Source organism: Mytilus californianus, unplaced genomic scaffold, assembly GCF_021869535.1.
Source record: "Mytilus californianus isolate M0D057914Y unplaced genomic scaffold, xbMytCali1.0.p SCAF_11, whole genome shotgun sequence".
Lineage (NCBI taxonomy): Eukaryota > Metazoa > Mollusca > Bivalvia > Mytilida > Mytilidae > Mytilus > Mytilus californianus.
Window position 1 is genome coordinate 72947781 of NW_026262593.1, and position 23309 is coordinate 72971089.

The 23309-nt window shown below is 33.2% G+C and overlaps 1 protein-coding gene across 1 annotated transcript in view; it reads right to left on the bottom strand.

The window, feature by feature from the left end:
• Positions 1-5113: 5113 nt before the first annotated feature.
• LOC127720669 (ATP-binding cassette sub-family F member 3-like) overlaps positions 5114-23309 on the bottom strand; it is a 48558-nt gene continuing 30362 nt past the window's right edge. The window contains exons 12-19 of the mRNA XM_052227385.1: positions 22350-22550; positions 21793-21869; positions 21128-21172; positions 18773-18902; positions 12200-12380; positions 7791-7923; positions 6542-6629; positions 5114-5410 (exon numbers count right to left, since the gene is read on the bottom strand). Coding sequence (XP_052083345.1) covers positions 5258-5410; positions 6542-6629; positions 7791-7923; positions 12200-12380; positions 18773-18902; positions 21128-21172; positions 21793-21869; positions 22350-22550 — 1008 coding nt within the window. The 3' untranslated portion in view covers positions 5114-5257. The remainder of the gene's footprint in view (positions 5411-6541; positions 6630-7790; positions 7924-12199; positions 12381-18772; positions 18903-21127; positions 21173-21792; positions 21870-22349; positions 22551-23309) is intronic.

A 23309-nucleotide genomic window follows, 5' to 3' on the forward strand; every position in this document is an offset into this window, starting at 1 on the left:
CAATTTACAGGGCATAGGGTTGATAATATGTAGCTTCGTTTTGTGTGTATTTTAGTCTAGACGCCATCTAATCAACTGTCGAGTTGACCTCCCGAAAACCACCGATGCCCATATAAGGGATATAAACATAAATAAAAGATATAAATAGATAGCGTAACTCGTGCAATTGGATTATTCTAGGTCTGTTTAATTTCATTTATAGATTAAAAATATATGTTAATCATCATTTTTACCTGTATAAGAATGATTTTTTTGAGGCTCGAATCAGTCAATTAAATGAATTACCTTTGTTTACTTTCAATGTTGACATTCTTTTCCTTTAAATAATCAAACATGCACACAATTCATGCGTTATCCAACTCTACCTAAGGGGTTAAATTGAAGTTCACATCGATACGGATTCAATGAGGTCGAATTATTCACTTGCAAGTGAATAATTCATCATCAATATTTATTTGCTTATTTTGACAAAATTAGACAATACTGGCTGCTAAAAGCGAATTATAATTTCACTATTCCACTTTCATTAATGACTGAACAAAAAAAAATCATATTTTATAATGTTTTTATATCTCGTAGTGCCCCTTTAAGCCATCTTGGTTGATGAATTTCCTACAAAGTAACAACACGTGGTCAGCACCTCATAAGGAACATTCATGCCATGTTTGGTTTCATTCCATTCAGTGGTTCTCTAAAAGAAGACATTTGTATGTATTGTCCCTAGGGTCTTTTGTTAAACTAATTTCCCCACTGGCAGCCATCTTGGATGATTGATTGGCTAAAAAATAGCAACACTTGGCCAGCACCTCATTAGGAACATTCATGCTATGTTTGGTTTCATTCCATTTAGTGGTTCTCTAAATGAAGACATTTGTATGTATTTCCAACTAAGTCACTATATGGCGGCCGTCTTGAATGATGGATCGGCTTCAAAGTAACAACACTTGTTCAGCACCTCATAAGGAACATTCATGCCATGTTTTATTTCATTCCATTCAGTGGTTCTCTAAAAGAAGACATTTGTATGTATTTCCCATAGAGTCCTATGTTAAACTAAGTCCCTCTCTGGCAGCCATCTTGGATGATGGATCGGCTTCAATGTAACAACACTTGGTCAGCACCTTATAAGGAACATTCATGCCATGTTTGGTTTAATTCCATTCAGTTGTTCTCTAAAGGAAGACATTTGTATGTATTGTCCATATGGTCCTACGTTAAACGAAATCCACCGTTTGCGGCCATATTGGATGATGGATCAGCTACAAAGTAACAAAGCTTGGTCAGCACCTCATAAGTAACATTCATGCCATGTTTGGTTTCATTCCATTCAGTGGTTCTCTCGAAGAAGTTCAAAATGTAATAAACAGCTGCGCCATGAGCGCATGATACGCCCGTCGTCTTGTGTGTGAATTTTTATGCAATAATCATAAATAGTTTCTGACATACGGCGTGACATGCGAAAATCCCCCTTTTTCTTACAAAAAAACTCAATATCTCTAAAATAAAATTTTGAATCAAAACCAATAAGTATACAGATCTTTAGATTAATATAACTAAGAAGTGTGTAAAATTTTAAGCAATAATCTTAAATCGTTTTTGAGATACAGCGACATGTGAAAAATCCCTTCCCCTTTTTTTACAAAATACTCAATAACTCAAAAATAAAATTTTGAATCATCACCAAAAAGTATACAGATCTTAAGATTAATATAACAAAGAAGTGTGTAAAGTGTTAAGCAATAATCATAAATTGTTTTTGAGATACGGCGCGACGTGAAAAAAAACACACACCTGTTTTACTTACTAAGTCCCGTAACTCAAAAAGTTTTAATCTTATTTTCACCAAAACGTATACAGATCGTTTGACCATCATAAGAAACAACTATGTTAAGTTTCATGAAATTTGGATGTCGTTCTCAAGTTACGGTGCGACATGTTTACGCCGGACAGACAGACGGACAGACGACATTTGTATACCATAATATATCCCGTCAAATTTTTGACGGGCTTATAAAAAGTTAACGACGACGTCAGACACCAAGTGATGAGAAAAGCTCACTTGGCCCTTCCGGTCAGTTGAGCAAACAAACATAATGTCTTACTTGTCATTGGGTGTTAAATATGATGTTGGCCTTCCTGACCTTTCTCTTTTATCTGACTTTCTGACATAATTACTAGTTTGCATGTTTTATTAGAACTGTCTAGACAAAACATGCTTCTGGAGTACCAAATTATTAGCTATCTTGTAAGTCTCTTTGGTGAGTTTTCAAAGCGACTGGGTCGATGCGACTGCTAGTGAACGTTTCGTCCCCCAGTCCAGCCCAGTGGTGAACATTTTTTGTGCTGACATGAAACATCGTTGATATGTTAATTTGTGTTACAGATTATACCATGTTGAATTATTCCAAACACCAAGGTTTCTATATCCTCAAGCATAGGTTACCTTTGACGTATTTTCAGAATCTTCGCTTTTTAAAGCTCTTTTACTGCGTATTTTATTTGGACTTTACACTGTTTTGAATCAAGCTCCACTGTAAACAAAACAGGACGTTTGGTGTACCAATTTATAAGCCTGGTATCTGTGATGAGGTTTTACATATTATACTTTATCATTAAAATTGAGAATGGAAATGGGGAATATGTCAAAGAGACAACAACCCGACCATAGAGCAGACAACAGCCGAAGGCCACCAATGGGTCTTCAATGCAGCGAGAAACTCCTGCATCCGAAGGCGTCCTTCAGCTGGCCCCTAAACAAATATGTATACTAGTTCGGTGATAATGGACGTCATACTAAACTCCAAATTATACACAAGAAACTAAAATTAAAAATGATACATGACTAACAAAGGCCAGAGGCTCCTGACTTGGGACAGGCGCAAAAATGCGGCGGGGTTAAACATGTTTTTGAGATCTCAACCCTACCCCTATACATCTAGCCAATGTAGAAAAAACTCAGTTTAAGAGAAATCCGAGTCCAATGTCAGAATAGGAAACAAAATTATCAACAATGGAAGTAGTGAATGATCACTGGGGGGTTAAAAACATGAATGTGTTTGGAATAAATGGTTTCATCAGAGCTTTTTAAGAATCAGAATAGTTCGTGTTACTTATAATCTTAAAATATATTTATGGATTAGGTTGACACAAACATACCATTGATCATTTAGAGTTATCTCCCTGAACCTAAGTTTACATTCCAAAAATTAGTGTAAGACGCAGAAGTCTCTATTTTGGCAGGAGTGACTGAGTATCTATACATCCCGCAAAGCCTAATGAACATCTCTTGTAGTTCAGAGCTATCCCTAAGGCAGAGAAATTGCCTTAAGGTAGATGGGGTGTCTTCCGCCATCTTGGATTGTTCAATACGTTTCAAAACGAAAAAAAATTATATGAAAGAATGAACCAACAACAGCCACTGAATTACAGGTTACTACTTGAGACAACCACATAAAGATAAATGTGGCCATGTTAAACTTGTTTTTGAGCAATCAACCCTGCCAAGCCTTGGACCACTGGTCATGTTTGCTGTTCATTTTCTACTAAGGGAGCAACCATTTAACTTCAGGGAGGGGGTTATGGCTTTTTGTCTAGAGTCGAAAAAAAATTTTCCGCTAACATGTTTTTTTTAAATTTTTCGTCACTATCAATCAAATTATTTTTTTTCAAGATTTAACACTTTAAGGTATGAGGAAAATCTGGATTCAGAATATTTTTTTTGTCATCTGCTTGACCACAATATATTTTTTTATTAAATTGGGGATCAGAATATATTTTTTAAGAAACTCCATATCTTATTCACATACATATATTATAAAATCCCTTACAGTGCTAATTTCCGGCATTATTTTAAAGTGGCATAACTCCCCCAGAATAATTAATCAGCACACTGATTTTCTAATTCTTACTGCTTACATAAAAGTAACATAAACCTTCAATATAAATTTCATTAAAATAAGATGTAAGTTTGAGAAATGTTGACAAAAGTACAGACACCATTATTTCCAAATCCCTACTCAATCTAGCTGAAGGGGACAACAAAAATGACATAACTTAAGGATGTACTTAGGTCAGGTTTAGGAATTTTTGTCAGATGTTCGGACTGCTTGGTTTTTTCCTACGATACAGGGTAAAATAATTTGCCCCATAACACCCATTTTTCTTTCATATAAGACTTCAATAGCTCATAAAAGGTAATTTACCAAAATTCAAGTAGATTCTAGATTTTTTTCTTTTGATTTAATACCCAAATAAAACCAATGGACATATAAAGTAAAAGTCCGAGTCAGCCTTTTCCCACCATTTAAAAAAAAATTAAATATCTTGAAAAGGAGCTTCATAACCTATCAATATTTTTAGCTTATTTTGTTCCTTCACTAATGCACTTCCGACTTATAGTATCAATTTTAAATTCTAGATTTTTTTAATTCCACCTAAGTACATCCTTAATTTGATTTGACAATGTTTGAGAGAAACTATCTATCTGTATCCATAAAATTCCATATAAGGAATTCCCTCCTTCAAAGGAGCACTTATTTTCAGAATTAATTAAATGATCCAAGTTCAAGTCTATATTTATACTGGACTTGGATATACATATATAGTCATATAAAGTATTTTTTGGATTGTTTTGAGGCTAAAAATTTTCCTTGTTCTAAAACATAAAATGCTGATATGATGATAATGTATTTTTCTTATTAACAGAGCTAGATTTTTTGTAAAGTCAGAAATATTGTAGAGTACTTTTATTCTCTAATTTCTCAATAAAGGAAATAATGAAAATCTCCACTTGTAAATGAGGTCAAGGTAAGAAAAACCCTGCCAGACAGACATGTGCACCATATAACCATTTGATGCACCAAATGTATGAAACTTTTTGCCTATAGTTTGTGAGAAACGGACCTAACCATGAAACTTTGTACTAAATACCCTAATAATCATTCAACCTAAGTTTGGTTAAAACAAGGTTTCAGAGGAGAAGTAGCCCAATAGTGCAGAAAGTGGCAATAAACACCAATCAATCAATCAATTAATCAAATGGCCCATTGTGGGAGGTGAGCCAAAATACATTTAAATCTCAAGATTCCATCAGGAACCAAATATAAATCAACAATTAAGAAGAATAAGCATTTTAATCATGTGAAGATATCAATTCTTCATTAGTATCCCTCTTCTGCAGACTACCGTCTCCATGAGTAAAAATAAATACTATCAAGTTCGATCGATCACAGAAAAAGTATCTAAAATACAGCCATTATCAACAGTTCATGTCTAATTCCTTCTCTACAATATGCTTGTATTCCTCGAAACCTCCTTCTAATGTACGAACGGTTCCTCCTTGGACAACCCATAATTCCTTGCAGATCATTCTTATCAAACGTTCGTCGTGAGAAACTAAAATGACACCTCCCTGAAAAGAAGAACAAAGTAAGAGTAAATTGTCATGTACTATTTATAGAATACTTGCTAATTTTTCAAATTTTTTATGAAAAAAAGATGGAATTACTTCGGCCATTTTTGAAAAAAATAAATATGTGCATGTACACATGAAAACATATGTAGCTTAAGTCATTAGAACATTAATTATTACCAGGTTTGTACTATCATGAGCAACATGACAGGTGCCAAATGTGGAGCAGGATCTGCTTACCCTTCTGGAGCATCTGATACCCCCCCCCCCCCCCCCCCAGTTTTAAGTGGGGTTCATGTTGCTCAGTCTTTAGTTTTCTGTGCTATGTTTTGTGTACTGTTGTTTGACTGTTTGACTGTCGGTATTTTTCTTTTTTTAGCCATGGCATTGTCAGTTTATTTTCTACATATGAGTTCAAATGTCCCTTTGGTATCTTTTGCCTCTCTTTTAAATGTCAAAAAAGATTCCTTAATTCCTGAAATAGGATAGCTGCTTAATGTCCAGTGGCAAATTACAAATATTCAGGCTGAGAACATGTTAACGTGATATGAACACAAACCCTGTTTTGTTCTAGACCTATGTGTTGAGCTGGATTTTTATCATGCTATTTCACAAGGTAACAGTCCGCAGAAAGACCAGTCACCCTACCCAGACACATTATTTCGACTGTGAGCCGACCACATGCTTTGCAGAGAAGCAGCATTAACAAGTTTTTAAATCTTCCGTTTGACCCATCAGGGGATCACAATTAGGACCTCCCATTTTAGAGGATAGCACACTACCACGAGAACACTGATGCAGTTTCACCCCAGTGACACTTTTCAAACATAACCTTTACCATTCTCTCTTTGTAATCTATGAATGTGATAGCATAAACCTTACCTTAAATTTGAGGAGTAAACTTACCTTAAATTTGAGTAGCAAACCTTACCTTGAATTTGAGTAGCAAACCTTACCTTATATTTAAGTTGCAAAACTTTCCTAAAAATCAAATAGCAAAACTTACCTTGAATTTGAGTATCAAACCTTACCTTAAATTCAAGAAGCAAACCTTACCTTAAATTCGAGTAGCAAACCTTACCTTAAATTAAAGGAGCAAACCTTACCTTAAATTCTAGTAGCAAATCTTACCTTAAATTTGAGTAGAGCATTCCCAAGTGCATCAATGGTTTCCATGTCTAAATGATTTGTAGGTTCATCAAGAATTAAAAAGTTAGGGCTACAAAGAAAATTGATATACAAGATATAATTTTTGCAATGAAAAACAAGATACATTCGACAACATTTCTGAAACTGACAATCTTTAACATTTTTTTACTTTTGAACTGGAAATCCAACTCACTTCCTTCAGGTCTTCATTAGATATTAAACTGCTAGTTATTAGTTTTTTAGGGGGAATTTTGTCATATATATTTACTTTATTGTGTTATGGTCAATTTTGAATTCTTGTCTTTGATTTTTGCTTATGTACTTTGTCTATATGCCATTTTGAGTTTCTTTGTTGAAACAGTTATTTGTTTTTTTAGTGATTAAGATTATATTACAATGTTGACTGCTGTACCCCAATTTTTGACATTTTTACCTACTATGTCTGTCCATTTTGCTCACACATTTTTGTCAATATAATGGAATTCAATGCGACTGTCCTACAAGTGAGAGGTTTAGCTAGCTATAAAACCAGGTTTAATCCACCATTTTCTACATAAGGAAATGCCTGTACCAAGTCAGGAATATGACAGTTGTTTTCCATTCTTTAGATGTGTTTGGGATTTTGGTTTGCCATTTTGCGAAGGACTTTCCGTTTTGAATTTTCCTTGGAGTTGGCATTTTAGTTATTTTACTTTTTAGTACAAAACTGTCAAATTGTTCTCATTTTGAGATCTTTTCATTAATGGTTTGACATGACCCAAGTCTTCACCCAAAAAATATATTTTGCTACAGAATGTATTTTACAAAGTTGTTAGTGTGTGTAGAACGTCTTTTGGGGTAATCCCTTTGGTCATATCTATATGTGAGCTGCATTGGATAGAAATAGACCTTATGCAAATGAATATCAATGCATCTGTTAACCTATCTTAAGTTGAACAAATCTCTTGGCAAAGTCTGTAACTGTTTGAAAATTGAATTGATATAAGAACCCTGCACTACAGACCAAAAGCCATCTTTTATTTCGTATTTAAATGTTTCAAAATCAATCAAATTCTTACACATGTACATGTATACGTGCACTTTCATAAGGACAGTTTCTATCCCACGCAGCTTATATATTTTGGAAAGATCTTTTATACAGAAATTAGAATGTGGCGTTTTCAGATCCTTGTAAGTGAAGTGTTGACCCATGACCTGTATTTTAATCAGACTGGTAACTGACTAAACTTACTTCTGCATGCATAGTACAGCAAAAGCCACCCGACTTTTCTGTCCTCCAGATAAACTTGAAACTGGTCTCAAAGCCAAATCACCACTCACACCAAACTGACCTAGCTTGTTACGATATAATTCTGAATTATTACCTGTAATTACAAAACATTTACACATTTATTTATTTATTTACATTCATATGCCAAATTCAAAATAAATAGCAATAACTAACTTTTTAAAAAACAAAAGTTTTTCACAGTTAAATTGTTAAGCACATAAATCTCTCTTATAATGCAACTATTACTGTTGTATGAACTAGTACACTTGTGCACAGGTGTGAGATTTATTAATGCACTCGAATTCTTCAAAAACGCTAAAAATTCAATCGATTCCTTTATCTTATGTTCATTTCAAGGATGAAATTATGTAGAAAGAACTACTTAAACTCAATTGTGCTTCGTAAATGTACACAGATTCGTCTCTGGTCTGTGTTTAACTATTGTCAAGTCAACATTCCTATTAGGAAAATGCACCGATGTTGCAGACCTCGAATGATGCATTGCCAATGTAACAGTTTAAGTCAGAACATCGAATTTATATCAAAAGTCTGAAGTTAAATATCGTTTTTATGTCAATTATTGTTATGATTTTAATGATGCACAAATGTTAACCATGATTGTCTTTTGTTACTTAGTCTAAAATGATCAAAGTTGGGATAAGAAATAAATGTCTGGCCGACTAAAATATTTTTTAGAAACCCTGGTTTAACCACAGAGTTGACCTTAATCTTGAGAACGGCAACAGAATCTACGATCACCATGTATCACTGGTGAGAAAAAAAGATGTATAGGTAAACCACAAATTTAAATATTTAACAAATAAATGGGGAATGTGTCCATGTGACACAGATGATGCCCCCGCTTGCATACAACATTATAAAGGGACATAACTCAAGAACAGTATAAGTGACACTACCCAAATTCGTACTTCATCTGAGTTTTGTGGTAATAAGCATTGTGTATAAGTTTAATAACATTTGGTTGATGCAAACTTAAGTTAGGGAATGGAAACGAAAAATTCAGCAATTTTTCCATTTGTAAACAGTCAAGGGTGTAACTTAAATAAGTTATTAGAGAATAAATGTGGATAGTGTCCACATGTGGACACAGATGATGCCCCCGCTTGCATATCATATAGTTATAAAGGGATATAACTGAAGAACAGTAAAAGTGACGCTACCCAAATTTGAACTTGATCTGAGTTTTGTGTGTAAGTCTCATAACATTTGGTTGAGGCTAACTTTTAAGTAGAGAACAGAAACTAAAAATTCAGCAATTTTTCTATTTATAAAGGGGCATAACTCAATAATGGTTAAAGTGACACTACCCAAATTCAACTTGATCTGTGTTTTATCAGTGGAAGTCAAAATTAAAAATTGCATTGTATAAAGCATTGATTGTAGTTGATTCAACTATAATCATGGACAAAGAAAGATAACTCCAATTTTAAAAATAACTTGATATTAAATAAGAAGAAAATAAAAACTTTGAAATTTTTTCCATTTATAAAGGGGCATAACTCTAGAACGGTTTAAATGTGACGCCACCAAAATTCAAACTTGATCTGTGTTTTGTGGTAATAAGCATTGTGTATAAGTTTCATAACATTTGGTTGAGGCAAACTTAAGTTAGAGAACGGAAACTAAAAATTTTGCAATTTTTCCATTTATAAAGGGGCATAACTCTAGAACTGTTAAAGTTACGCCACCAAAATTCAAACTTGATCTGTGTTTTGTGATAATAAGCATTATATATAAGTTTCATAACATTTGGTTGAGGCAAACTTAAGTTAGAGGACGGAAACTAAAAATTTTGCAATTTTTCCATTTATAAAGGGGCATAACTCTAGAACGGTTAAAGTGACGCCACCAAAATTCAAACTTGATCTGTGTTTTGTGGTAATAAGCCTTGTGTATAAGTTTCATAACATTTGGTTGAAGCAAACTTAAGTTAGAGGACGGAAACTAAAAATTTTGCAATTTTTCCATTTATAAAGGGGCATAACTCTAGAACGGTTAAAGTGACGCCACCAAAATTCAAACTTGATCTGTGTTTTGTGGTAGTAAGCCTTGTGTATAAGTTTCATAACATTTGGTTGAGGCAAACTTAAGTTAGAGAATGGAAACTAAAAATTTTGCAATTTTTCCATTTATAAAGGGGCATAACTCTAGAACGGTTAAAGTGACGCCACCAAAATTCAAACTTGATCTGTGTTTTGTGGTAATAAGCATTGTGTACAAGTTTCATAACATTTGGTTGAGGCAAACTTAAGTTAGAGAATGGAAACTAAAAATTTTGCAATTTTTCCATTTATAAAGGGGCATAACTCTAGAACGGTTAAAGTGACGCCACCAAAATTCAAACTTGATCTGTGTTTTGTGGTAATAAGCATTGTGTACAAGTTTCATAACATTTGGTTGAGGCAAACTCAAGTTAGAGAACGGAAACCAATTTTGGGACGTACGGACGGACGTACGTACAGACGGACAAGGGTAAAACTTAATGCCCCCACCGCTACGGCGGGGGCATAAAAATAACATACATTTGTTATTGTGGACTTAAAAATCAAAAAACTGTGATAACATATGTATGTTACATGTTTCAAAGGGGCAATATACATCCTTTACTTTGTTAAATTGTATACAAGTTCTATTGATATTATTATTGTCTTTATGTATACTAAACTTTAGAAAGATATAACAGTTCATAGTTTTCCAATCATGCATAGTACACCTATGTTATTACAGAAAATATATGCCTGTAATAACTAAAGGGTGTCATTACAACTTCTCTACATCTCTTCAAAGCCTTTGCTCAGACATATATTACAATGTATTTTGATTTATTGTAAGAAATAATGATCAGAGCATGCAATGAGGTTCTGCGCTGATTGACAGAAAGACAGAAAGACGTAAAAATGGAAAGACAGACAGACAGAAAAATGGAAAGACAGACAGACGGAAAGTCAAGGTAGCACTTTATGCCCCAGTTGCCTACGACAGGAGAATAAAAATAAACAGCTTCGCTAAGCGCAGCTGGATACGCCCCCAGAGGTCTAACCCTGAACAGTTGGGGCAAAAATGGACACAATATTCAAGCTTGATACAGGTCTGAATTTGGATTGTAAATAAATATTTGACATACTATAGGTTTCTGAATAAATGTAGTCGAAGAACTTGAAATTGGTTATAAGAATTGAATTTATATTCAATTAAAGATTTCTTGCTGTTGTGCAATACACTGTGCTGTTGTGAAATACTTAGTAAATCTGTTGTCAGACTATAAACAAAAAAAATAAAGTTCCACACATAACAGAAATTTATGAATAAAATTACTGCTCAAATCATTTTTGAGTTATTGACAAAAAACTGGGAAATCCCCCCTCATTTAATGAATACAACCCCATAAATCGGTAAGTAAAACCTGAAATTTAAAAAAATCAAAAGGGAAGTCAGGTAAATAGATATAAACAATTCAGCAAAGTTTCATGAAGACTGTTCAAAGCGTTTTTGAGTAATTGTGCGAAAAGTGGAAAATCACCCTTTTTGTAATGAATAAAACCCAATAAATTGGAAAACTATTGTCTAAAATTTATAAAAATCAAAAGGGAGTTCATGTCGATAGAAATAAACAATTCACCAAAGTTTCTGGCAAATTGGTGAAATTGTTTTTGAGTTATTGTTCAAAAACTGGAAATTCTCCCCTTTTTTAATGAATAAAACCATAAAACTTGGAAACGGTAAATCTGAAATTTATAAAAAACGAAAGGGAACTCACGTCAATAGATATAAACAATTCAGTAAAGTTTCATGCATATTGGTTTCAGCATTTTGAGTTAATGTCCGACATGTTGACGACAGACGGACGGTCAGACGGTCAGAGGTATACCATAATACGTCCCGTAAACAGGCGTATAACAAACAATGGGGTTTATAATATAACATTAGAATACGCAGGTACAACATGTTGTTTCATAGGAATGGAATTATCCCTTCTGTAAAATTGAATTAATCTCATTGGTTATAAAGTTGTACACTCAAAATGGCCATTTCAGCCCTTCACAAGTTTCTAATATTTTTTCAACGACAGATTTTTAATGAAATGTATAATATAGTAGACTGATTTTTTTCTCTATTGTTCAAAAGATCTAAGCCCTTCACAATGTTTTTACTAATACAGAATTTTAAATCGCAATACAACTTAACAGTTAAGACATAACAGTTTATACCTATACCAGTTAATACATAACAGCTGAGTCATAACAGTTAAAACATCACAGCCAACAAATAACAATTCAGACATACAAATGTAACAGCTAATAAATGATATAACAGCTAAGACATAACAGTTAAAATTCATATCAACATACCAGGGAACTTTTCTGCCATCATTTCTAAAGATGTCTGATCCATTTCAAGTTGGTCGACGTGATGCTGACTGAAGTATCCTATACTGAGATTTCTATGGGTGTGGCATATTCCTGACGTTGGGGACAAGTCTCCTTGTAAAATTTTCAGTAACGTTGTTTTACCAGCACCATTTTCTCCTACCTATAAATAACAAATTACAAACGATGCTAAATTGAACAGTATTTGGTAACACGTTTTAAAGAGCCAACACGGTTTTTAAAGAGCCAACACAACATTATAAATATGCTTAAAAAACATGGTAATTATCTAATTTTAATCCATCAAAGGCTCGCAAAGTACCTTTCTCATCTATTTCTATAGTTAGTTTTTATTTCATTCTACTACTAGGAGATGTTTAACGACCTTGACTACCCATGAGGGTGTCGGAAAGCACTTTTTATTTAACCCAGCCATGCATAAAATTTTAATTGATTATTTGATATAATTGTAAAGGCTATCTGTCTAAAATAACCACCACCCATCATGCAGTGAAGTGATCATTATTATCCAGTCAATGTCATGCAATTTATTGATATGTTATAATTTGATATTTAAGTTACAGTATGATGTGTATTTGAATTACCATAGTTGTCAAGGAAACATTTGTTCATTAAAAATTACATAAGTAATCCATGGTGAATGAATCTGTTATTAAATTAGGTTCAACTACAAATGTACAATCATGAACAAAGGAAGATAACTCCAAATCAATTTTTTAACTTTCCTAGCAAAATACAATTCAATGTTTTATCTAAAAATTCCAAAATTGCAAAATGAAAGTAATCTTCATGCTTTAGTGCTCACAAGCACTTTGATTAAAGAGTGGAGTTTGGATGTTTAGTTTTTACCTTATATCATACTTTTCAGTCATCAGATATGTAAATTTGATAGAAATTATATGCTTTGTTTTACAAAAAAAATTAAAATGGAAAAGAACATAAAACGGAAAATTAAAAAAAAACATAATAAAATGCTTCGCTGGGGCCCAGCTTGATACGACCGCAGAGGTCGAACCCTGAACAGTTGGGGCAAGTATGGACACAACATTCAAGCTTGATACAGCTCTGAATTTGGATTGTTATTAAATATTTGACACAGCATAGGTTTCTGACACAGAAAGAATGTGGTCTAAGAACTTGAATTTTTTTAATTTACCTATTATGGTCCAATGTCCAAAATCAAAATACATGGTTAGGTTCAGCATATCAAAGAACCCCATATTTTCAATTTTTGTTGAAATCAAACAAAGTTTAATTTTGGACCCCAACTTGGACAAACTTGAAAACTGGGCCCATAATCAAAAATCTAAACACATGTTTAGATTCAGCATATCAAAGAACCCCAAGAATTCAATTTTTGCTAAAATCAAACTAAGTTTAATTTTGGACCCTTTGGACCTTAATGTAGACCAATTTAAAAAACGGGACTTAAAATTAAAAATCTAAATACACGGTTAGATTTGGAATATCAAAGAACCCCAATAATTCAATTTTTGATGAAATCAAACAAAGTTTAATTTTGGACCCTTTTGACCTCAATATGAACCAATTTGATAACGGGGTCCACAAATAAACAAGAGTGCACACGCTGAAATGTCTCGCCTTCTTTACTAATCATTGATATTATGTTGATAGTCCTAAATATAAAGCTTTATTACAACTGTCACATAAACTTAACATTAACCAAGTAAACTAAACATTGACCAATGAACCATGAAAATGAGGTCAAGGTCAGATGAACCATGCTAGGCAGGCATGTACAGCTAACAATTCTTCCATACAACAAATAGAGTTGACCTATTGCTTATAGTTTAAGAAAAACAGACCAAAACACAAAAACTTAACACTGAGCAATGAACCTTGAAAATGAGGTCAAGGTCAAATAAAACCTGCGTGACTGCCAAATAGATCATAAAATATTTCCATACACCAAATATAGTTGAACTATTGCATATAGTATAAGAAAAACAGACCAAAACACAAAAACTTAACTATAACCACTGAACCATGAAAATGAGGTCAGATCAGATGACACCTGCCAGTTGGACATGTACACCTTACAGTCCTTCCATACACCAAATATACTAGACCTATTGCTTATAGTATCTGAGATATGGACTTGACCACCAAAACTTAACCTTGTTCATTGATCCATGAAATGAGGTCGAGGTCAAGTGAAAACTGTCTGACGGGCATGAGGACCTTGCAAGGTACGCACATACCAAATATAGTTGAACTATTGCACATAGTATTAGAAAAAAAGACCAAAACTCAAAAACTTAACTTTGACCACTGAACCATGAAAATAAGGTCAAGGTCAGATGACACCTGCCCGCTAGACATGTACACCTTACAATCATTCCATACACCAAATATAGTAGACCTATGGCATACAGTATAAGAAAAACAGACCAAAACACAAAAACTTAACTATAACCACTGAACCATGAAAATGAGGTCAAGGTCAGATGACACCTGCCAGTTGGACATGTACACCTTACAGTCCTTCCATACACCGAATATACTAGACCTATTGCTTATAGTATCTGAGATATGGACTTGACCACCAAAACTTAACCTTGTTCACAGATCCATGAAATGAGGTCGAGGTCAAGCGAAAACTGTCTGACGGGCATGAGGACCTTGCAAGGTACGCACATACCAAATATAGTTATCTTATTACTTATAATAAGAGAGAATCTAACATTACAAAAAATCTGAACTTTTTTTTCAAGTAGTCACTGAACCATGAAAATGAGGTCAAGGACATTGGACATGTGACTGACGGAAACTTCGTAACATGAGGCATCCATATACAAAGTATGAAGCATCCAGACCTTCCACCTTCTAAAATATAAAGCTTTTAAGAAGTTAGCTAACGCCGCCGCCGCCGCCGCCGTAGCCGCCGCCGGATCGCTATCCCTATGTCGAGCTTTCTGCGACAAAAGTCGCAGGCTCGACAAAAATCTAAATTCATGGTTAGATTCAGCATATCAAAGAACCCCATATATTCAATTTTTGTTGAAATCAAAAAAAGTTTAATTTTGGACCCCAACTTGGACCAATTTGAAAACTGGGCCCATAATCAAAAATCTAAACACATGTTTAGATTTAGCATATCAAAGAACCCTAAGAATTCAATTTTTGTTAAAATCAAACTAAGTTTAATTTTGGACCCTTTGGACCTCAATGAAGACCAATTTTAAAAAATGGGACCCAAATTAAAAATCTAAAAACACGGTTAGATTTGGCATATCAAAGAACCCCAATAATTCAATTTTTGATGAAATCAAACAAAGTTTAATTTTAGACCCTTTTGACCTCAATATGAACCAATTTGATAGTGGGGCCCACAAATAAAAAATCTAAATACATGGTTAGATTCAGCATATCAAAGAACCTCATATATTCAATTTTTGTTGAAATCAAACAAAGTTTAATTTTGGACCCCAATTTGGACAAACTTGAAAACTGGGCCCACAAATCAAAAATCTAAATACATGTTTAGATTCAGCATATCAAAGAACCCCATATATTCAATTTTTGTTGAAATCAAACAAAGTTTAAATACTGGACCCTATCTTGGACCAACTTGAAAACTGGGCCCATAATCCAAAATCTAAACACATGTTTAGATTTAGCATATCAAAGAACCACAAGATTTCAATTTTTGTTAAAATCAAACTAAGTTTAATTTTGGACCCTTTGGACCTCAATGAAGACCAATTTTAAAAAATGGGACCCAAATTAAAAATCTAAATACACGGTTAGATTATGCATATCAAAGAACCCCAATAATTCAATTTTTGATGAAATCAAACAAAGTTTAATTTTAGACCCTTTTGACCTCAATATGAACCAATTTGATAGTGGGGCCCACAAATAAAAAATCTAAATACATGGTTAGATTCAGCATATCAAAGAACCTCATATATTCAATTTTTGTTGAAATCAAACAAAGTTTAATTTTGGACCCCAATTTGGACCAACTTGAAAACCGGGCCCATAATCAAAAATCTAAATACGTTTAGATTCAGCATATCAAAGAACCCCATATATTCAATTTTTGTTGAAATCAAACAAAGTTTAAATACTGGACCCTATCTTGGACCAACTTGAAAACTGGGCCCATAATCAAAAATCTAAACACATGTTTAGATTCAGCATATCAAAGAACCCCAAGAATTCAATTTTTGTTAAAATCAAACTAAGTTTAATTTTGGACCCTTTGGACCTTAATGTAGACCAATTTAAAAAACAGGACCCAAAATTAAAAATCTAAATACACGGTTAGATTTGGAATATCAAAGAACCCCAATAATTCATTTTTAGATGAAATCAAACAAAGTTTAATTTTGGACCCTTTTGACCTCAATATGAACCAATTTGATAACGGGGTCCACAAATAAAAAATCTAAATACATGGTTAGATTCAGCATATCAAAGAACCTCATATATTCAATTTTTGTTGAAATCAAACAAAGTTTAATTTTGGACCCCAATTTGGACCAACTTGAAAACTGGGCCAAAAATCAAAAATCTAAATACATGTTTAGATTCAGCATATCAAAGAACCTCATATATTCAATTTTTGCTAAAATCAAACAAAGTTTAAATACTGGACCCTTTGGACCTTAATGTAGACCAATTTGAAAACTGGACCCAAAATTAAAAATCTAAATACACTGTTAGATTCGGCATAACAAATAAATAAATGTGATCAAAGATTTTACAAATCTAATGCGCCATACTGTGCAATTAAAGATTACTTCTTGAAATTTTTCAATATTTGAAATTTGAAAAAAAAATAATATTTGAAGAATAATTCTTTTTAATTTCTGAAATCTGAAATGAGAAAAAAATGACCCCCCACAATTTCTTTTTATCCCCCCCCCCTTTTTTCCCCAAAAAAATTCTTTCCCTCAAAATATGGTCATAATCTCAATTCAAATTTCCAATGGAGTTGGCAACCATAATTACCCATTTAAATTTACCATAGTGCTAACTTAATCTATTTTATAATAGAATTAAAAATATAGTGTCAAATCTTTCATATGGATTTTTTTGTAAAAAAAAAAGATGCAACATTTGCAGATATTTTTACTGGTCTTCCTTTATAAATATGTATTTCTTTAAACATAATTTAAAAGCAGTGTAAGGGAAGTAACCAAAACGTTGTATTTGGATTACCTCCCTTACACTGTTTTAAATTATCTTTATTGTTCATTAACCATTACTTTATACATAATTTAAAAGCAGTGTAAGGGAGATAATTTCAATGATGTATTTGATTTATCTCCCTTACACTGCTTTAAATTATGTTTTGTACTAAAGTATTTGTCCATTAACCAGGACAACCTTGTTTTTCCCCCTTTTTTGCCCCTAATTCCTAAACGATTTGAGCCATAACCCCCCAAAGCAAATCCTAACCATCCCTTTGTGGTATGGAAACTTGTAGTATAATTTCAGAGAGATCCATACACCGTTCCACAGTTATTGTCTGGAAACTAGAAAATGCTTATTTTTGGCCCCTTTTTGGCCCCTAATTCCTTAACTGTTGGTACCATAACCCCCAAAATCAATCCCAACCTTCCTTTTGTGGTATTTAACCTTATGGTCAAATTTCAAAAAGATCCATTCACTTAAACTAAAGTTAGAGTGCGAAAACCAATGTGTCTTCGGATGACGACGACGACGCCAACATCATACCAATATACGACCACAAAATTTTTTTGCTTTCGTATAAAAATCAACATTTCTTCCATTTATGCTCCCTTCAGGAGCATTTAATGGATTAATATTGATTATAAATTTTACTATCCATTGAATGATCCACTGAGGATTCATTATTATTCTTTGGATGCCAATTGTCGTGGATTTCGTGGTGTGGATTCATTATTATTCGTTGGATACCAATTGTCGTGGATTTCATGGGTACAGGTGAACCACAAATTCAGATGTTTGACGAATTACAAATTTTCTATGTGGTTGTATGCAAAACCACAAAATCAAATATCCACAAAAATGTTACTTTTCCTCAATCCACAAAAATAAATGAATCCTTAGTAGTTAAGGATGTTCGCTCCTCTTGTTTTTGATTTTTTGCCAGATATTTGGAATCCTCTGGTTTTATCCATGTAGTGCCATTAAAAATTTTGCCCGCTAACCCCTACTTTTCTTTTGATAATTTTATTACATATAGTTTAAAAAGCCATATTTGAAAATCTTATAAAATCATGAAATAATTTTTTTATTGTTTTTGAAAGAAAAAAGGTGTCGATGTTAAATGAATGAAAAATCTAGAGAGAATCATTTCCCGCCAAATTTTCAATGGCTTATATCTTGAAAACAAGCACATGGACCCTTCATTTTTTTTCTGCTTTTTTAGTGCCTTCATTTTTATACTATCAATTTATAACAGTCTTTTAAAAGGCTTGTTATTTTGAAACAGAGTAGCAAACATCCTTAAAGTGCCTCAAATGAGTATTTTTTTATTATAATTATACTTCAAAACACAGCTAGCCATTTACTTACAATACATATCCTAGATTCCATATCAGCATTGACACATATACTATTAAATATAACTTGATCTCTAGAGTAGTAGAATCCCACTTCATCTAACTGTAAAATGGGTGGAGATAATCTTTCACATTCTGGAAATCTAAAAAAAGAATTAGGCAATTTTTTTTCACATTCTGGAAATCTAAAAATAGAATTATGCAATAATCTGGTGCCATTACAGACTGCAATTATTGTTTTTATATGCATTTACTTTTGCATTTTATGAACAATGGACAAACAATAACTAAGAGTTTATGAATTAACAGTACTAGGGAAGTAATTTTTATGAATTTTGTTGCAATAGATGATAATTGAAATTAAATGTTCCACAAATAGAAATATCCTCATTGTATGATTTGACTATAAGTCAAAACAACAAAATGGTGTTTCAACAAAACTATAAATTTTCCTAAATTATGAAAAACGGTCACCACGAAAATAGATGAAGTTAAATGGCTGTTTAATGCCCAGTGGCAAATGAAATGTATATTTTATACAAAATTCTAATATGACGTGCTTCTTTCGCTTTGTAAACAACAACGTGATAAAATTCTGGATATATCTATACTTAGCGCAGACTCAGAGATGTGCATATTGGTGGCTGTTACTATTTACCTCCCACGTAAATCCACATGTATCGTAACCTATGTGCAAACACTATGTCCATTTCGTTGTGTCCAAATTGAAATTGAAAAAGAAACTACAGAACCGTTATTCCTATTTTATTGCATAACAAAAATAATTAATGCACAAGAGCTTAAAAAATGTATAAAATCAAAATAAAATAAAATTCTGCCAAATTTCATGAATGATCTAGGCGCATTAACGTCATGTCATAACATTACGTCAAACGAATGAAAACTCTAAAGCTGAATGTTTTCCGTTACGTATACGCCCTAAGTTCAGATAATATTGCATTTAAATGGAGTGTTGAGGTAGGTGTTGTTTCATTTTCTATTCCATTGCATTATTCGCACATTTGTGGATTTCAGCAAGTCAACATGGCGACTCACTCCTTAGTTACGAGAAGTCAACTCTGGATTTGACAGTAAATAGTAGCCAACAAAAAATAAATGATTGGGTTAAGAATTATGAGAATTGAACACATTTTTTCTACTGCTTATTTGAGAAATAATTCATATAAGACTTAGATTCATATGAAATTTGTAGCTTTTATCTTACAGGGGGTAAAATAGAACAGCCATACACACAGCAATCTTACGTTCGCTTCAGTTTTTAAATTACCTTATTTGTCCTATTAAAATCAAAATAATTCATGGTAGCCATAGATATGTTGGACATTTACACTGCCAGAACAATCTGCCCTTACTCCTTAATTGCAGAAACAGCAAATATAAATTTTCAAGACATTGGTTTAGCCTTGCATGGAATCAAACCAAAGCTCCTGCACTCGAGGAATTCATATGCTTCTTTCTTTTTTTAGGAAAAATTCAACAAAGACTGAAAACTAAAAAAAAAAATTTCTGCCATGTTATTGCAGCTTTTTCAAGATACACAAATTTGCAAGAGATTGTATGCGCCTTTAGGGGTAATCAGATACTAATTTACAGGATATTGTATGTTCCTGTTGTTGTGATCAGATACTAATTTACAGGATATTGTATGTTCCTGTTGTTGTGATCAGATACTAATTTACAGGATATCGTATGTTCCATGTGTTCCTGTTGTTGTAATCAGATACTAATTTACAGGATATTGTGTGTTCCTGTTGTTGTGATCAGATACTAATTTACAGGATATTGTGTGTTCCTGCTGTTGTGATCAGATACTAATTTACAGGATATTGTATGTTCCTGTTGTTGTGATCAGATACTAATTTACAGGATATCGTATGTTCCTGTTGTTGTGAACAGATACTTATTTACAGGATATCGTATGTTCCTGTTGTTGTGATCAGATACTATTTTACAGGATATCGTATGTTCCTGTTGTTGTGATCAGATACTAATTTACAGGATATCGTATGTTCCTGTTGTTGTGATCAGATACTAATTTAGAGGATATTGTATGTTCCTGTTGTTGTGATCAGATACTAATTTACAGGATATCGTTTGTTCCTGTTGTTGTAATCAGATACAATTTTGTGGGAAATTGTATGCTCCTGTTGGTCTTATCAAAGTAAAAATTTGCATGAAGTCACATGCCTCTTTTTTATTTTGGGAAAAAATCGAGCAAAAACTGAAAACTCATATTAGGAATTTTCTGCCATATTATTGAAGCTTTTAATCATTATAGTGATACCCATTGTAAACCAAAATCAGTCCTTCTACGAAAGGAGAATAATGTCATGTGATCAATACTTACCTAAAAGTGACAGTAGATACTTTTTCAACAGCTATTAATGGTGGCCTGTAAAAAACAAAATGAGAATCATGTTTTAGATTGATAAAAATCCATTATTTTTGATAAGCAATTTCTAAAACATTTAAATTGCAATCTCAGTGTAGAAAATATTAACGATATATACATGGATTAATAGTGTTGAACAAAAGGGAAATTGTGAACAGGCAGGGATGTGCCTGTCCCAAGTCAGGAGCCTGTAATTCAGTGGTTGTTGTATGTGTATCATATTTGTTTTTTGTTTATTATTTTGTACATAAATTAGGATGTTAGTCTTTTCATTTGTTTTACATTTGTCATACCAGGGCATTTTGAAGCTGACTATGCGGCATGGGTTTTGCTTATTGTTGACAGCCGTAAGGTGACCTATAGTTGTTAATTTCTGTGTCATTTGGTCTCTTGTGGAGAGTTGTCTCACAGCTGGCAATCATATCACATCTTCTTATTTTTAGCTCACCTGGCCCTGGGCCAAGTGAGCTTTTCTCATCATTTGGCGTCCGTCGTCGTCCGTCTAAAAGGCTCTTTTGTTTTTAGTTTAACCACTTCTCCTTGCCAGTTTCAAAGTCTCATCACTTCTCCTGATGATTCTGAAGTGGTATTAGCCCCGAGTGATTTAAATAAATACTTACAATTTTTCTAATATTTTCAGTTTACTCTGTACAGATGAAGCTCTGTTGGCATTATATCTAAATCTATCGATGAACACCTATAATGAAAAAAAAATGGAGAATGTGTCCATGCACTAGTAAATATACAGCAAATTCTGCAATTTTTAATTAACAAAGGGGCATAACTTGAGAACAGTGAAAGTGAAAATCTGTATTTGGTGGTAATAAGCATTGTGTATAAGTTTCATAAATTTGGTTGAGGCAAACTAAAGGTAAGAGAACGGAAACTGAAAGTCCATCATCAGATAGGAGATTGCTGGGCCATCAAGCATTTTTTCTTGGCTACCACTAGATTAATCCCTGATTAGTGATATGGGGTGAGAGCAAAGCTGGAAGTGACCTAATACAATATATATGGGTCACTTTGTAACAAATTCATCTTATAGACTGTCTTGACATGTGGCATTTAGACTTGTGGCCTCTCCTTATCTTTTATATCAAAGTGATCAAGTCTGTGGTCTGTGGTGCTTTAAGGGCCTGGGGAAAACACTGCCTTATTTCTATACTCTCTTTCTTACTTGTAGATGTTCTCTGTATTGCACTTGTGCCTCGTATTCTTTCTGTTGGTTAATAAGTCTCTGCTCTCGTGTTTTATGAAAGATGTCGTAATTGCCTCTGTATGTTTCTATCAACTGGTTGTTTAAATATAAAATGTCTGTAGATATTGCGTTAAGGAACATTCTGTCGTGAGATACGACTAACATAGTCGTTTGCCATTTCTGAAAAAAGAAAATATACAATTGTACCAAAGCCGTAACAGACCACAAATTCAAGTGATAGTGAACAATGGTAGCTCTTAACCTTGTGTAATTTGTGTAATATGTAAAAAACAATACTGTAAATTCAGAAATTATTGCGTGCATTTATTATTGCGATTTTGTCATACGATTTTAATTTTTGCGATTTTGAGAAAAATCCTGTTTAATTCATATACAAAATTTCAAAATGTGAGTTTAAATTATTGCATTTATAACTCTGTCGCATTTTTCGCAATAATAAAAACATCGCAATAATTTCTGAGTTTACAGTAATGTAAATGTTATTGTGCTAAGCATGCACACACACATAATTCAAAGTATCAGGAAACTGGAAGTAGATATCTGACATACATGAAAACTGCTCACATATAACTTGTCATTACTGTCCAGCTACTGACCAAATATGAAGTCATTATGTTCAGAAGCAATACAGAAAAGTGTGGGGGAAATTCACATCCATTCAACATATTGAAAAATTCAAAGTAACAGCTATTAGTAAGGTGTGTCACAGATCTGAAAAGTGCACACACTTTATAACTCATCACTGTGAAGCTGCTGACTAAGCATGAAGTCATTCTGTTTATTAGTGACAAAAAAATTTGTTGGACAAATAGACATGGTTCATCAGTGTTTCTCGTTTTTTGTTTGTTTTTTGTTTATAGATTAGACCGGTGGTTTTTCTGTTTGAATTGATTTACACTAGTCATTTTGGGGACCTTC